Source organism: Elgaria multicarinata, chromosome 2 (assembly GCF_023053635.1).
Source record: "Elgaria multicarinata webbii isolate HBS135686 ecotype San Diego chromosome 2, rElgMul1.1.pri, whole genome shotgun sequence".
NCBI lineage: Eukaryota > Metazoa > Chordata > Lepidosauria > Squamata > Anguidae > Elgaria > Elgaria multicarinata.
The window spans coordinates 178,457,373-178,472,087 of record NC_086172.1 but is presented as its reverse complement, the minus strand read 5'-3'; the positions used below and the strand labels follow the sequence as shown (position 1 = coordinate 178,472,087).

Below are 14,715 nucleotides of genomic sequence, written 5' to 3'. Positions count from 1 at the left end.
GAACAGTCGCATCCTCCTCTGGGAGCAGTGCCCACCCCCATCAGTAAGTTCAGCCAGCTTTCCCCAACCCCACTCCCAGCTGATGAGACCTCCTGAGAGGAAGAGTGAAGGGTGGAGAATTCACACTGCCTTGCACAGATCACCGTCCCAGTGCAATCCCTTCGCCCCAGCTTGAGAACCAGCCCTCCGTAACCAACAGACCTCCTTTGCACGATCCGAGGAAAAGCGCCGATTCATCCTGCCGGATGAGGGCCAGCTCCTTCAAACATCTGCAGAGGGGGATCAAAGTGGGGGTGTATGGAGCTGGCACCACAAAGAGTAGCAGCCTTGGCCACAGAGCCTGTGAAGAGGAGGGAGGCGTAATTCAAGACTTATCCCACTGGCACCAGGGTTTATTTTACTGGAACAAATATCTACCATAGGATCACTCTAGGGCCAACCTGAAGATTGTAAAACTAAGATTTCTCTTCTTCTTTTGCTCTATTAAAAAAAATATTATTACAAAAATACAGCTTTAATATACATGGTTCCTAAAAATACACAAAAACCTCACTGTATGCAAGAATCACAATCATTCACAACAAAGACAAAATGGGAACAGTTGAATAGCTTCCGGAGAATTCTTATACCAATATGCTACAATGCATAACCCTTTCTCATAAATCCCTCTGTATTACACCCCCTTTGATTTCTCTAGTTATCTTAGGGCCTTGCTGGACGACGGGGTAGCCCGGGATGAGCTGCGGGCCGGCCCCTGTGCGTCCAGATGATGCACAGGGGATCCCGGGCTCAGGCAGGGGTAACCCTCCCTTGGCCCGGGATAACCGGCACCCCTTCTGGCCCGGTATTTCCTGTGGTCTCAAGTTCAGCCTGAGACTTCGGGCATGTAGGCTGTTACACTGCTTTTCCCAGCTACCGCATTTACTCACGAGTAGCCGGAAAAAGTGGCGGACGGCGCCAGAAAGCAGAGGGGTGGAGATGGGGGGGGGGAACGGAGCCAGAGGGGTTGGGGATCGGAGATCATGGGCGGGCAGGCGGGGGGATCGGAGATCGCGGGGGAGGGTAATCGGGTGCAGGGGGGAGCAGGGAACCTTTTTTTAAAAAAAGCCTGCCTTTCTCGTTCATGCGCTCCTGCGCACACAGCCCCTTTAAGCTAAAAAAAATATGGCGGACGCGACAGGTCCTTCCTGCAGCCCGTAGCATCTTATGTATAGACCGGGGCGACGGCCCGCGCTACTTTTAGCATGGGCTGCCCCCTCCTCCCGCACGGATTTGCAGGTAGGTCTAGCAAGGCCCTTAGGCCGTGTCTACACCAGCCATTTATTCGAGAAGAATATCAAAGTCATCTCTACTGGGCCACATGACGCAAAGCTGATCCCGGTGAGATTTCGGGTCGAGCCGTCCGTTATTCAGGAATATCGCTGACTGCTTTTGTCACGTCCCCCCCCCCCCAGCTCTCTTGCTGCAATCCCGGTCAGTGACTGGTGTGGCCCCCACTTCGCGAAAACTTATCTCCGCGCAGGAGCGCATTTTCGACACAGTACCTCCCTCCCCTTGTGTTGCTGTGTGTCTGCGCTGGTGCGCATCTCTCAGTGGTTATTAAAAAAAAAGAATCCCATGCCCCGTAGCCATCTGCCTAATCCCGCTCACTTCTGCCGATCCACAGTCGGAACCGCCGTAATGGGCACACGTTCTCCCACAACGGCTCTCCTTTAATTGTGGGACACATCGGTGGCGTGTGCCCCATGAGCGCCGATCGCAGAAGCTGGGAGCTATTGCAAGCCAGGCTCCCTCTGAACGGGACTAGGGAAGGTTTAGGCAGGGGCCCAGCAGTGAAAAGGCAGCTTAGGTGAAACTGCACAGCCCCCCCCCCCATTTTTGGGATTGGTGACCTTCCTGCAAGCCACTGCTGGAACTTCGCTCCAGTCACTGATTTCCTCTGAGCCAGTGCCCTAACTAGCTAACTGTTTTTCTTTTCTGCTAATCCGTACAAGCCGGAATAAAACTTGGCGGAGGAGAGGCTCGGCTAACGACAGGTACATCCCTCATCACCACCTGGGAATAAGGTACAATGCTGGCCAGGGCCTGCGCCAGACTATATTGCGCCCTAGGCAGGCGCGTTCTGAAGCCGCCCCCCCACTCGCTCGCTCACTGCTCCCCCCCGCCCACTCGCCCGCCCACTCCTTCCCGCTCCCGGCTTTGAAGCCAGGATGCTGGGGTTGGGGGGTGGGGCAGAGGCTTTGAAGCGGCGCGCTTGGGTTGCGGAGCCGGAGCACGTCGGGGGCGAGAGCTGGGCCGGGGCGAGGCGAGGCGCGGTGGCGCCGCCGCAGGGTGGGGCCGCCGCCGCCACAGGCCGGCCACCGACCCCCTCACAGCCACCGCCGCCGCTGCCGCCTCCGAGACATGAGGAGCCGCTGAGGCCGCCCCCCCCCCCCCGGCTGCCCTTGCTGCTGCTGCTCCCTCCGCCTCCAACCCCAGCATCCTGGCTTCGAAGGAGCCAGGACGCTGGGGTTGGGTGGAGGCTGGGGCGGCGGCTTTGGAACAGCACACCCGGAAGCCGCTCTAGGAGAGCAGCTTCCGGGTACGCTGTTCGGCACCCTCGTTTGCTTGGCGCTCTAGGCGGCCGCCTGAGTTGCCTCTATGGCAGCACTGGGCTTGATGCTGGCAACATAAGACCATCGGAAGAGCCCTGATGCTGGGTCAGACCAAGGGTCCATCTAGTCCAGCACTCCGTCCACACAGGGCCCCACCAGCTGCCCGTGGGAAGGCCACCCATAAGGCACGCGGCAGGGGAACTGTAGCCACTTATGGGGACAGATGGATCCGTGAGCTGATCCGGCATCAGGGCTCATAATTTTCTCGAGGGCAAATCCCTGCCGGCCCACTCACTTTGCTCATCCCTTCTGCAGAGGTGTTCAAATGCTCCAAGACGTCGATGCACATTTCTTGAATGCGTTCTTTTTCTTTCTGGTCAGCAACGAAGTCTTTCCCCTGCTTTGGCAAGACGTGCAAGAGAATGCCTTGGCTAAGAAGACGGTGGACTTACAGGATCCTTACGAAGGCGGTTTTAATATTGCCTCCCGTTCAGAGACACCCGCACGGTTCCAATTCAGATGGCTGTCAGATCAGGGGCACTGATCCCACGTCAGGGCCGGCCCTGCCATTAAGCAGTGCGAGATGGCCACCTCAGGCGGCAGGTGTTGGGTGGCGGCGGCAACAGTCCCCCCCCCCTCGGCAGCTATTCCTGTCTTCTCCCCCATCCTCCTGTGCCAGTGCCCAGAGGCACTGACGTTTTGCTTTTTGCTAGTCCGCCTGCCTCCCCTAGAGGCCTTCGCCCAACACATCCCAAGCTGAACAAGCCAGCACAGAGGCAGCCATTCTGGGCCGCACACTCTTCAGGCACCGGATGTGTAACAGGCTGCTCACATGATGTACGTGGCCACTGAGAAGGCACTGGACAGAGCTGTGTGTGAGAGGTAGTGGGGTGTTGGAGGACAAGAGTTGAGGGTGCTGCACAGCCTACCCTGCACTCACTCAGTCAGGGTTGGACAACTGGAGGCTCAAGTGGCCACGGCAGCTTGGAGTGCCTTTTACCAGCTTCGGATGGTTCGCCAGCTACAGCCTCTCCTGGACAGGGACAGCTTGGACACAGTGGTACAGGCAATGGTAACCTCAAATTGGATTACTGCAATGCGCTCTGTGTGGGGCTGCCCTTAAAGCTGCTCCGGAAGCTGGAACTAGTGCAGAACGCAGCAGCTTGGCTGTTTTCTGGAGCTGCCCCTTTCCAGCATGTAACTCCTCTACTGAGGGAACTGCACTGGCCGCCTATTCGCTATCGGGCCAGGTTTAAGGTTCTTTTACTGGTGTACAAAGCCCTAAACAACTTGGGTCCAGGATGCCTGAGAGAGCGCCTTCTCCCCTACCAACCTGCCTGGTCACTGAGGTCATAGAATCATAGAATCATAGAATAGTAGCATTGGAAGGGGCCTACAAGGCCATCGAGTCCAACCCCCTGCTCAATGCAGGAATCCACCCTAAAGCATCCCTGACAGATGGTTGTCCAGCTGCCTCTTGAAGGCCTCGAGTGTGGGAGAGCCCACCACCTCCGTAGGTAACTGATTCCATTGTCGTACTGCTCTAACAGTCAGGAAGTTTTTCCTGATGTCCAGCCGGAATCTGGCTTCCTTTAACTTGAGCCCGTTATTCCGTGTCCTGCACTCTGAGAGGATCAAGAAGAGATCCTGGCCCTCCTCTATGTGACAACCTTTTAAGTATTTGAAGAGTGCTATCATGTCCCCCGTCAATCTTCTCTTCTCCAGGCTCCAGGTCATCTGAGGGCCTGCTCCTGGTGGTTCCACAAAGACCCATCCTCTGATTGGAGTCCACCAGGGGAAGAGCCTTCAGTGTGGTGGCCCCTTCTCTGTGGAACTCCCTGCCCTTAGAGGTCAGGCAGGCACCAACACTAGGCTGCTTCTGCACCTCCTGAAAACATCTCTGTTTCGAGAAGCCTTCCCCAACTGACTTATACTAGAGAGACCAGATACAAAAGAGGGCAGGGCTCCTGCAGCTGCAACTGTTGTGATGAAGAGGAATTTCACCAGGTACTGCAGGTATACAAATGACACCTGCTGAAATTCCCTTTTCTCTACAACTGTTAAAGATACAGGAGCCCGGTCCTCCTTTCCATATGGTCACCCCAACACTGTAGAAATTAGTCCCTCCAATTGTTAGGAACATTTTTCAGGTTGAGCTCTGCTTCTTGGATTTTAGAAGAGACATTACTTTAAAAACATAACTAGAAGCCTCTTGTTTTAGGATGAAAAGAGGCAATACTTTACATCCCTGGTAGCAACGGATACAGACTGGGACTCTAGCATGGGGTTTGTGGGATTTAACCCTTTTCCCCTGCTATGGGCTTGATCCAGATCCGGGGATGGGGGAATGCCTGCAATCCCTATTGCAAAGTTGCAATCCATTTTTCGTTATGAATTACTATTTTGCAATAGAAATGGCAGGTGCCTGGATTGAGCCCATAGCAGGGGGGGTGAGTTAAAGCCCCACCCGCACCCCCACCCATGAAGATCCAGATCTGGATTGTGACTTCTAAGCCTGTTCTGAAGTAAAAATGAAAAAAAAAATGGCTGGTAGCTCCCCAGAGGGAGAGGTGGGTAACAAATTATTATTATTATTATTATTATTATTATTATTATTATTATTATTGTTGTTGTTGTTGTTGTTGTTGTTGTTGTTGTTGTTGTTGTTTTAAGAGGAGGGCAACCAGGATGATCAGGGGTCTGGAAACAAAGCCCTATGTTGAGAGACTGAAAGAACTGGGCATGTTTAGCCTGGAGAAGAGAAGATTGGGGGGAGACATGAGAGCACTCTTCAAATACTTGAAAGGTTGTCACACAGAGGAGGGCCAGGATCTCTTCTCGATCCTCCCAGAGTGCAGGTCACGGAATAATGGGCTCAAGTTAAAGGAAGCCAGATTCCAGCTAGACATCAGGAAAAACTTCCTGACTGTTAGAGCGGTATGACAATGGAATCAGTTACCTAGGGAGGTTGTGGGCTCTAGAGGCATTCAAGAGGCAGCTGGACAACCATCTGTCAGGGATGCTTTAGGGTGGATTCCTGCATTGAGCAGGGGGTTGGACTTGATGGCCTTTTAGGCCCCTTCCAACTCTGCTATTCTATGATTCTATGATTCTATGAATGGAGCCAGTTCCCTAGGGAGGTTGTGGGCTCTCCCGGCAAAAGGCGGGATACAAATAATAATAATAATAATAATAATAATAATAATAATAATAATAATAATAATAGAGGCCTTCAAGAGGCAGCTGGACAAGCATCTGTCAGGGATGCTTTAGGGTGGATTCCTGCATTGAGCAGGGGGTTGGACTTGATGGCCTTGTAGACCCCTTCCAACTCTGCTATTCTATGATTCTATGATGATGATGATGATTTGCAGCTTTAAAGGAATGTCTGTTTCGGACCTCAGGCAAGAGACGAGCAGCATCTTATGCAGGCTGATGGATGCCAGAGAAGGGCCTGGTCTCTCTGAGCAACTCAGACCCGAAAAGGACTCTGGCATCAGTGCCATAAGCAGACCCACAGGCGCTCCAACTTCCGGCGTGGGCCGTGGCTCAGCGGAAGAGCATCTGCTTTTCATGCAGGAGGTCCCAGGTTCGATCTCCAGCATCTGCAGGTAGGGCTGGGAAAAATTCTGCCTGGAACCCTGGAGAGCCACGGCTGCCAAGCCTTCTCGACAAGACCTGGCCAGACGGGGCCACGTGGAACAAGGCCCTGACTCAGGAAAAGGCTGCTTCAGATGTTCGTAACATGGGCCTGAAAAGGGTCCACCGTCTCCCCCCTTGGCAGCTGCCACACTAAGGGCATCGAAAGGACGTGGCTCCTGACTCACCTGTTGGCTGACCGACACGTTGAACTGCTGGAAGACGTAGGCAACCATGTCCCACACGGCACAGCCCTCGACACTCTGGGAGCGAAGGAGCTCTTTAATGAAGCCCAGGATTGCTTTTCTCACCTGGCACAGAGGGAAATGTTACATCCTAAGTCGCCTTCTTAAACCTTCGCCCCAAAGTTGAATAATTCCCGTCAGAGTGATCTGTTCAGCAGAGGGCAACTAACCACTCAGGAGCATTGCTTTCTATTTTCTGTGGTGACTTGGCCATTCACTTCAGTTCTGCATCATTCCAAAGAAGCCTCTGTAATTTCCCCCTTGCACTGCCTGGCTGTCTTCAGCCTCTCTCCTGAAGGCCGGAGGACACAGCTCACAAGATCAGGGAGATCGTGAATGTTTGAATGAACGTCTCTCCCAGGGATGCCTCCTAAAGCCAACGGTGCGATTTGATGTCTCTCTGTCCTAGTCTCTCTCCAGCCTAGTTCTACATTAGCCTTCCCCAACAGGTTGTCCATGAGAGGTTTGGACGATAACTCTACCAACCCCAGCCAGCATGGCCATTGGGGATGGCAGGAGTTATAGTCCAACACTTCTAGAGGACAATCGGTTGGATAAAGCTGTTAAATGAATTGAGTTGTCTACCTGGCTCCGGCCTGAACCACGGCCTGAACGCTCCTCTAAACCACCCTTCTCGATTCCCTGCAACAACAACTAGCATCCATGGGCAGGGCGGGAGGAAGAGAAGTCTTGTCTAGAACTCTCCGCCCTGATCATGTTAGTATGGTAGTGTGGTGGAGCACTGAGCCATGTGAACCTCCACCTGCAGAATCCACAGGTGAGAGTCATAGAAATCTAAACTCACTTTTCTGGCATCTCTAGGTGGGCCTCCTTCTCCATCCGTGGGTGCTGGTGGCCTTATCCAACTGTGGTGGCAATGCTCCAAGCACTCCAAAATGGCTGGGTCTAGCCACCCTTTTAATTTCCCGTAATGCTTCAGAGCTAGATCAGGTGGGGAATTAAAATGGTGGCTAGATTGAGTTACCTGGTGCTGCTCAGGGAGCCAGATTGGTGTGTGTGTGGGGAACAGGGTGTGTGTTAAGGCAGATATTAATAGTTGGCTGTTCTCAAGAATGCCAGATGTTGGCATTGGCCCTGAAGGACAGTATGACAAAGATAGAGTGGCGCCCCTTGCAGCCAGCTGTGTGTGTGCCTACATGTTTTAAAACAAGAGCTGAGTTTCGCGAAAGCGAGATTCCAGCTTTCCAAAGAATTCATTTCCGCACACTTCCCAATCTTACCGTTTCACGGCGGTCATCCAGGAGACACTTGACCGCTTCCACAATGGGGCGCTTCCTATTTCCTGTCTTGCCTGCTGGAAGGGACAGGAGACACACGTTGGATTTCAGTAGGACCCTAACGTGAACAGCTACTGGTGCACCTCATACAAAGGTCACATGAAACAACCTGAAACCTGCAAGAGTGGCTAACTGGAAGGGGGGAAACGACTTATTCTTCCGGGGCAACAGTCCCTCTGTCAGGAACTGCCCTGCTGCAGAGTACTTGCAGGAGCCAGGCCCAGTGTTGGGAGCGGTCCTGCTGCGGAGTACTCACAGGACTCAGGCCCATGGCCAGCATCACTCCAGGATGGGCTGATATAGACCAGCTAGGAGCAGCTGGGGAAAGAGCTATATAAGACCAGCATTTCCACTCCAGCCTTCTCCTCAGCAACGCACTCTCTTGGAACTGCTGTAGCCTGTTCCTGCAACTCCGGACCCTGCCGTGCCTGAACCGCTGTTTTGTTGTGACCACGTCCCTTGCTTTTGGCCTTGTTGGACCCCTGCTGCTCTTGGACCCTTGCTTGAACTCAGGTTTGCCTTGGCTTCTGAAACCTGCTTATTCCTGGACTTTGCCTCTGCCTCTGGCTTGGACTTTGTGTACTCCTGGACTCTGAATCCTGCTCACGCCTGGACTTTGCTTTTGACTCTGGCCCTGCCACACCTTGCTAGTATTACTAAAGTAAGACCTTTCCAGACTACCCGTCTTGTGTGGGGCTCTGTTACGTTTTAGATCTCCCGGCAGGGCCGGTGCTACTATAGAGGCTACTCAGGCGGCTGCTCCTGGATTGTGGCTGATGCTACTTACTCTGATCACTGCCAACAATCATTCTGAGATTGTTTAAGACTCCCACGCGGGTGTGTTCGGCAGCGTCCTTCATCTGATTTTGCAAGAAGTCCAGTGCATCCGTGGGGCACCAGCAGACTGTGGGGAAAGAAATGAGGTCTTCAGGGAACTCCAACCTCTCGTCACCATCAGGGACATTGACGTCACCATGTATCCCCAAAGCGATCTGAATTCTCCGGGAGCAGGCGCTTACAAAGGCAAAAATGGCACCATCTGTGCACACGAGAACGGGATCAGCAGGCACGGGAGCACTCCCACATTTGCAGAAGTACAGAAATGCCTTTAGAAGGAGATCAGTGCTAGATGATCGGTACAGCGATCATATCGCACTGCAAAAAATTGTTGCAGTTCCCAGTGGTCAAATCTCCTTTACGAATGGCTTTCCGAGTGCTGAAGACCTGCTACTTTGGAGGAAAACCAAGAAGGAAATGACCCACATTGGAACGGCTCTCAAGCCTCCATTCCTTACCTAAGTGGCTGAATGCCTCCATAAGCAAGTGGCGTTGATCACTGGACAGCTGCCGCTGGTGTTCATAACCGCACTGGAAGAAGTAGGAGAAAGAAGCCAGTGGGCAAAGGAGCCATCTTTCCAGATCACCGAGGGCTTAAACAAGGCCCTCCAAACAGGTTTATTTTTATTTATTTATTTATTTATTTATTTATTTATTTATTTATGACATTTTTATACCGCCCCATAGCCGAAGCTCTCTGAGCGGTTCACAAAAATTAAAACCATGAAAAGCATAAAAACAACCAACCGTCTAAAGACACAAATACAAAATATAATATAAAAAGCACAACCAGGATCAAACCACACAGCAGAAATTGATATTGGTTAAAATATGGAATTAAAACAGCAAAGTTTAAAATTTAAGTTAATAGGTGTTAAAATACTGAGAAAATAAAAAGGTCTTCAGCTGGAGACGGCAGGAATTCAGTGTAGGCGCCAGGCGGACCTCTCTGGGGGGCTCATTCCACAACCGGGGTGCTACAGCGGAGAAAGCCCTCCTCCTAGTAGCCACCTGCCTCATTTCTTTTGGCAGGGGCTCGTGGAGAAGGACCCCCTGAGGATGATCTTAAGGTCTGGGCAGGTACATATGGGAGGAGGCGTTCCTTCAAATAACCTGGCCCCAAGCCGTTTTACGGATTTGAATGTTAGTACCAGCCCTTTGAATCGGGCCTGGACCTGGACTGGCAGCCAATGAAGTTGTAGAAGGACTGGCATGATGTGGTCTTGTCGGCCAGTCCCTGTTAGTAGGTGGGCTGCCCTGTTTCGTACCAGTTGAAGTTTCCGGACCGTTTTCAAAGGCAGCCCCACGTGTAATGCATTGCAGTAATCCAAACGAGAGGTTATCAGAGCATGGATGACTGTAGCTAGGCTATCTCTGTCCAGATAAGGGCGTAGTTGGTATATCAGCCTAAGCTTATAAAAGGTACTCTTTGCCACTGAGTTCACCTGTGCCTCAAGTGACAGTTCTGGATCCAAGAGCACCCCCAAACTACAGACCTGATCCTTTAGGGAGAGTGCAACCCCGTCCAGGACAGGGCAAACATCACCTCGCCGGACAGATGAACCACCCGCTAACAGTACCTCCATCTTGTCTGGATTGAGTTTCAGTTTATTAGCCCTCATCCAGTCCATCACCGTGCCCAGGCACTGGTTCAGAACAGCCACTGCCTCACCTGGGTTTGATGAAAAGGAAATGTAGAGCTGGGTATCATCCGCATATTGATGACACCTCAGTCCACATTTCATTCCCACAATAACTTAGAGATCATGAACTAACAGCTGCAAGCTGGTTCTGAACATAAGAAGATTGAGGGGAGACATGAGAGCACTCTTCAAATACTTAAAAGGTTGTCACACAGAGGTGGGCCAGGATCTCTTCTCGATCCTCCCAGAGTGCAGGACATGGAATAACGGGCTCAAGTTAAAGGAAGCCAGATTCCGGCTGGACATCAGGAAAAACTTCCTGACTGTTAGAGCAGTGCGACAATGGAATCAGCTACCTAGGGAGGTTGTGGGCTCTCCCACACTAGAGGCATTCAAGAGGCAGCTGGACAACCATCTGTCAGGGATGCTTTAGGGTGGATTCCTGCATTGAGCAGGGGGTTGGACTCGATGGCCTTGTAGGCCCCTTCCAACTCTGCTATTCTATGATTCTATGATATGATTGCACTCTTCTAATATTTAAAAGGTTGTCACATAGAGGAGGGCCAGGATCTCTTCTCGATCATCCCAGAGTGCAGGACATGGACTAATGGGCTCAAGTTACAGGAAGCCAGATTCTGGATGGACATCAGGAAAAACTTCCTGACTGTTAGAGCAGTGCGACAATGGAAGCAGTTACCTAGGGAGGTCATGGCCTCTCCCACCCTAAAGGCCTTCAAGAGAGGCAGCTGGACAACCATCTGTCAGGGATGCTTTAAGGTGGATTCCTGCATTGAGCAGGGGGTTGGACTCGATGGCCTTTGAGGCCCCTTCCAACTCTACTATTCTATGATTCTATGAAGAGCTCTGAGGCTGGATCAGACCAAGGGTCCATCTAGTCCAGCACTCTGTTCACACAGTGGCCAACCAGCCATCAGCCAGGGATGAACAAGCAGGACATGGTGCAACAGCACCCTCTCGCCCATGTTCCCCAGCAACTGGTGCGCCCAGGCTTACTGCTTCGGATACTGGAGATAGCACCCATTCCTCAGGGCTAGTGGCCATGGATAGCCTTTGCCGCCAGGAATTTATCCAACCCCCTTTTAAAGCCATCCAGATTGGTGGCCATCACTACATCTTGTGGTAGTGAGTGCCATAGTTTAACTCTGCGCTGTGTGAAGAAGTCTTTCCTTTTATCTGTCCTGGATCTCCCACCCATCAGCTTCATGGGATGACCCCCGGGTTCTAGTACTTTGAGAGAGGGCCCTGCCAGATGAAGAAGCACGCTAGTGTACGTGGTGGTGGGGGGCACAGTCCGTTCGTGGTGCCCCCCTGCCTCCTCCCCTCTTCGCTGCCTGTCTTCAAACAAATCTCTGGTTCCTGTTACTTAGCAAGTGCAGGGTGCTACACCTGCTTCTGTGCTTGACAGGGTCTTCTGTGTTGGTCCTGGACTCCTGGAAGCCCCATAGCCTCCTAGGCTAATAATGAGCATGTGAGCTGGACACACATGTGCAGATCATTCCCTAGGCTGCTGGATGAGAGACAGGCTGTGAGGCAGGGCACCTAGGAGGAACGCTCTGCCTTACTGCCAAACGTGGACTTGTTCTAGTGTTGGCAATATGGCAACCTCGTCTGCGAGTTACAGGTAGGGGGCAGTGTTGCAGGAAGCGAGTTAATGCATGGGGATTTTGGGCACAGCTAGGATTAGGATCTTGGTAGCCTATGGTGTGGTTTCCTGCTCTTTCTTTTCCTTCCCAACCCCTGCCCCCCTCTCTCTGACCTTCCTCCATTGCTGGGAGGAGTTGTGTTTGTTCTCTCACACATCTGCCAGTATGTTATAGCACACAGAGAAATGGACTAAACAAACTTAGTTTGAAACTCTATGCTGCACCTGCATTTTTATGCAAGAAATTGTGACTACAGTATTGAACCTTTTCTTCCCTAGAGAAGGGCATGGCCTCTCTGTTTAACCTTGTATGCATGGGGGACTGGTAAACCCTCGTTCTGTGCTGCCTTTTGATTTTTCTCAGCTAAATTTCCTTTCTAACGAGGCAGCCACGTTAAATAATCCCCATCACCTTGCGCTTGCTCAGGGCTCAGATTTTTCTTGCTAGGCATGCTGGGCTTCTAGTCTTTCAGGCTTGCTTGGAATCTCTATGACTGTGTGCTTCTGAGGATGTTTCATCTATGTGCCAGACTGCTCACCCTGTTTAGGCCAAGGGGAGGCAAGTGGAGACAGGCTGAAGTCACCCAGGAGAGACTGGGAAATTAGCATGTAGCTGCCCCACTCCCAGTTGGAAACCACAGATCTAGGAGTTGCTGTCACTCATAGAATCACAGAATAGCAGAGTCGGAAGGGGCCTACAAGGCCATCGAGTCCAACCCCCTGTTCAATGCAGGGATCCACCCCAAAGCATCCCTGACAGATGGTTGTCCAGCTGCCTCTTGAAGGCCTCTAGGGTGGGAGAGCCCACAACCTCACCAGGCAACTGATTCCATTGTCATACTGCTCTAACAGTCAGGAAGTTTTTCCTGATGTCCAGCTGGAATCTGGCTTCCTTTAACTTGAGTCCGTTATTCCGTGTCCTGCACTCTGGGAGGATCGAGAAGAGATCCTGGCCCTCCTCTGTGGGACAACCTTTTAAGTATTTGAAGAGTGCTATGATGTCTCCCCTCCATCTTCTCTTCTCCAGGCTAAACAGGCCCAGTTCTTTCAGTCTCTCTTCATAGGGCTTTGTTTCCAGAGCCCTGATCATCCTGGTTGCCCTCCTCTGAACACGCTCCAGTTTGTCTGCGTCTTTCTTGAATTGTGGAGCCCAGAACTGGATACAATACCCTAGATGAGGCCTAACCAGGGCCGAATAGAGAGGAACCAGTACCTCACGTGATTTGGAAGCTATACTTCTATTGCAGCCCAAAATAGCATTTGCCTTTCTTGCAGCCATATCGCACTGTTGGCTCCTATTCAGCTTGCTATCTACAACAATTCCAAGATGCTTCTCGTTTGTAGTATTGCTGAGCCAAGTATCCCCCATCTTGTAACTGTGCATTTGGTTTCTATTTCCTAAATGTAGAACTTGGCATTTATCCCTATTCAATTTCATTCTGTTGTTTTCAGCCCAGCACTCCAGCCTATCAAGATCACTTTGAAGTTTCCTTCGGTCTTCCAGGGTATTAGCTATCCCACCCAATTTTGTGTCATCTGCAAATGTGATCAGCGTTCCGTGCACCTCCTCATCCAAATCATTAATAAAAATGTTGAAGAGCACTGGGCCCAGGACTGAGCCCTGCGGTACCTAAAACACTTGATTTAGGACAAGTGTTTTCCATTTGAGCCCACTGCTTGGGTTTAGGTTTTTGTATCAGGCTAATGTTTTGACTCAAATGAGACACATGGCAGGACCTTACCTGGTCAGAGGTAGCTGATTCTGCTAGGTGGACCTGCCTTTCCACTGAGGTCTCTTCGATTTCTGGTTTCCAACTCTGGTATGTGAACCTATCCACAGTCTTCTGGGGCTTCTTTAATCGTTGTACTGTGGTATCAAGTGGAAGAACCTAGAACAGATAAAGAAATTAGTTAGATAGGGTGACCATATGTAAAGGAGGACAGGGCTTCTGTATCTTTAATGGTTGTATGGAAAAGGGAATTTCGGCAAGTGTCATTTGTCTGCATGCAGCACCTGGTGAAATTCCCTCCTCATCACAACAGTTAAAGCTGCAGGAGCTATACTAGAGTGACCAGATTTAAAAGAGGGCAGGGCACCTGCAGCTTTAACTGTTGTGATGAAGAGGGAATTTCACCAGGTTCCCCATATATACAAATGACACCTGCTGAAATTCCCTTTTCAATACAACTGTTAAAGATACAGGAGCCCCTGTCCTCCTTTTCATAGGGTCACCCTAAGTTAGATGATCATTTGGTGTGTGTGTTTTTAAAGGCATCTTGACTATTTTTGTTGTTAAAGGTTCCTTGCAATCATTTAAGTTTCGGGTCCTAATTTTAGCACGTGGCTGCATGGCCTGCCCTTCATTTCAAAATGTTAGGATTGAATTAAGAAGGAAGAAGATAAAACCAGTCCATACTCCAGGAAATAAAGCCAGACTGCTCACTTGAGGGAATGGTATTAAGGGCAAAACTGAAGTACTTTGGCCACATAATGAGAAGACAGGATACCCTGGAGAAGAGGCTGATGCTAGGGAAAGTGGAAGGCAAAAGGAAGAGGGGCCGACCAAGGGCAAGATGGAGGGATGATATTCTGGAGGTGACAGACTTGACCTTGGGGGAGCTGGGGGTGACAACGGCCGACAGAAAGCTCTGGCGTGGGCTGGTCCATGAAGTCACAAAGAGTCGGAAACGACTGAACGAATAAACAACAAAAGTGTCCAGTAGAGGGAGCTCTTGGGCTGCCATTCAGTGGGACCGTAGGCCCAGGCCAGATCTGCACCAACACTTTGAAAACAC

At 51.2% G+C, this 14,715-nt stretch overlaps 1 protein-coding gene across 1 annotated transcript in view; it reads right to left on the bottom strand.

Annotated features, from left to right (window-relative positions):
• The window catches only part of MROH2B (maestro heat like repeat family member 2B), a 96,400-nt gene that overhangs the window by 59,675 nt on the left and 22,010 nt on the right, over positions 1-14,715 (bottom strand). The window contains exons 8-14 of the mRNA XM_063118171.1: positions 13,662-13,808; positions 9,072-9,144; positions 8,564-8,680; positions 7,720-7,793; positions 6,422-6,544; positions 2,890-2,991; positions 202-340 (exon numbers count right to left, since the gene is read on the bottom strand). Coding sequence (XP_062974241.1) covers positions 202-340; positions 2,890-2,991; positions 6,422-6,544; positions 7,720-7,793; positions 8,564-8,680; positions 9,072-9,144; positions 13,662-13,808 — 775 coding nt within the window. The remainder of the gene's footprint in view (positions 1-201; positions 341-2,889; positions 2,992-6,421; positions 6,545-7,719; positions 7,794-8,563; positions 8,681-9,071; positions 9,145-13,661; positions 13,809-14,715) is intronic.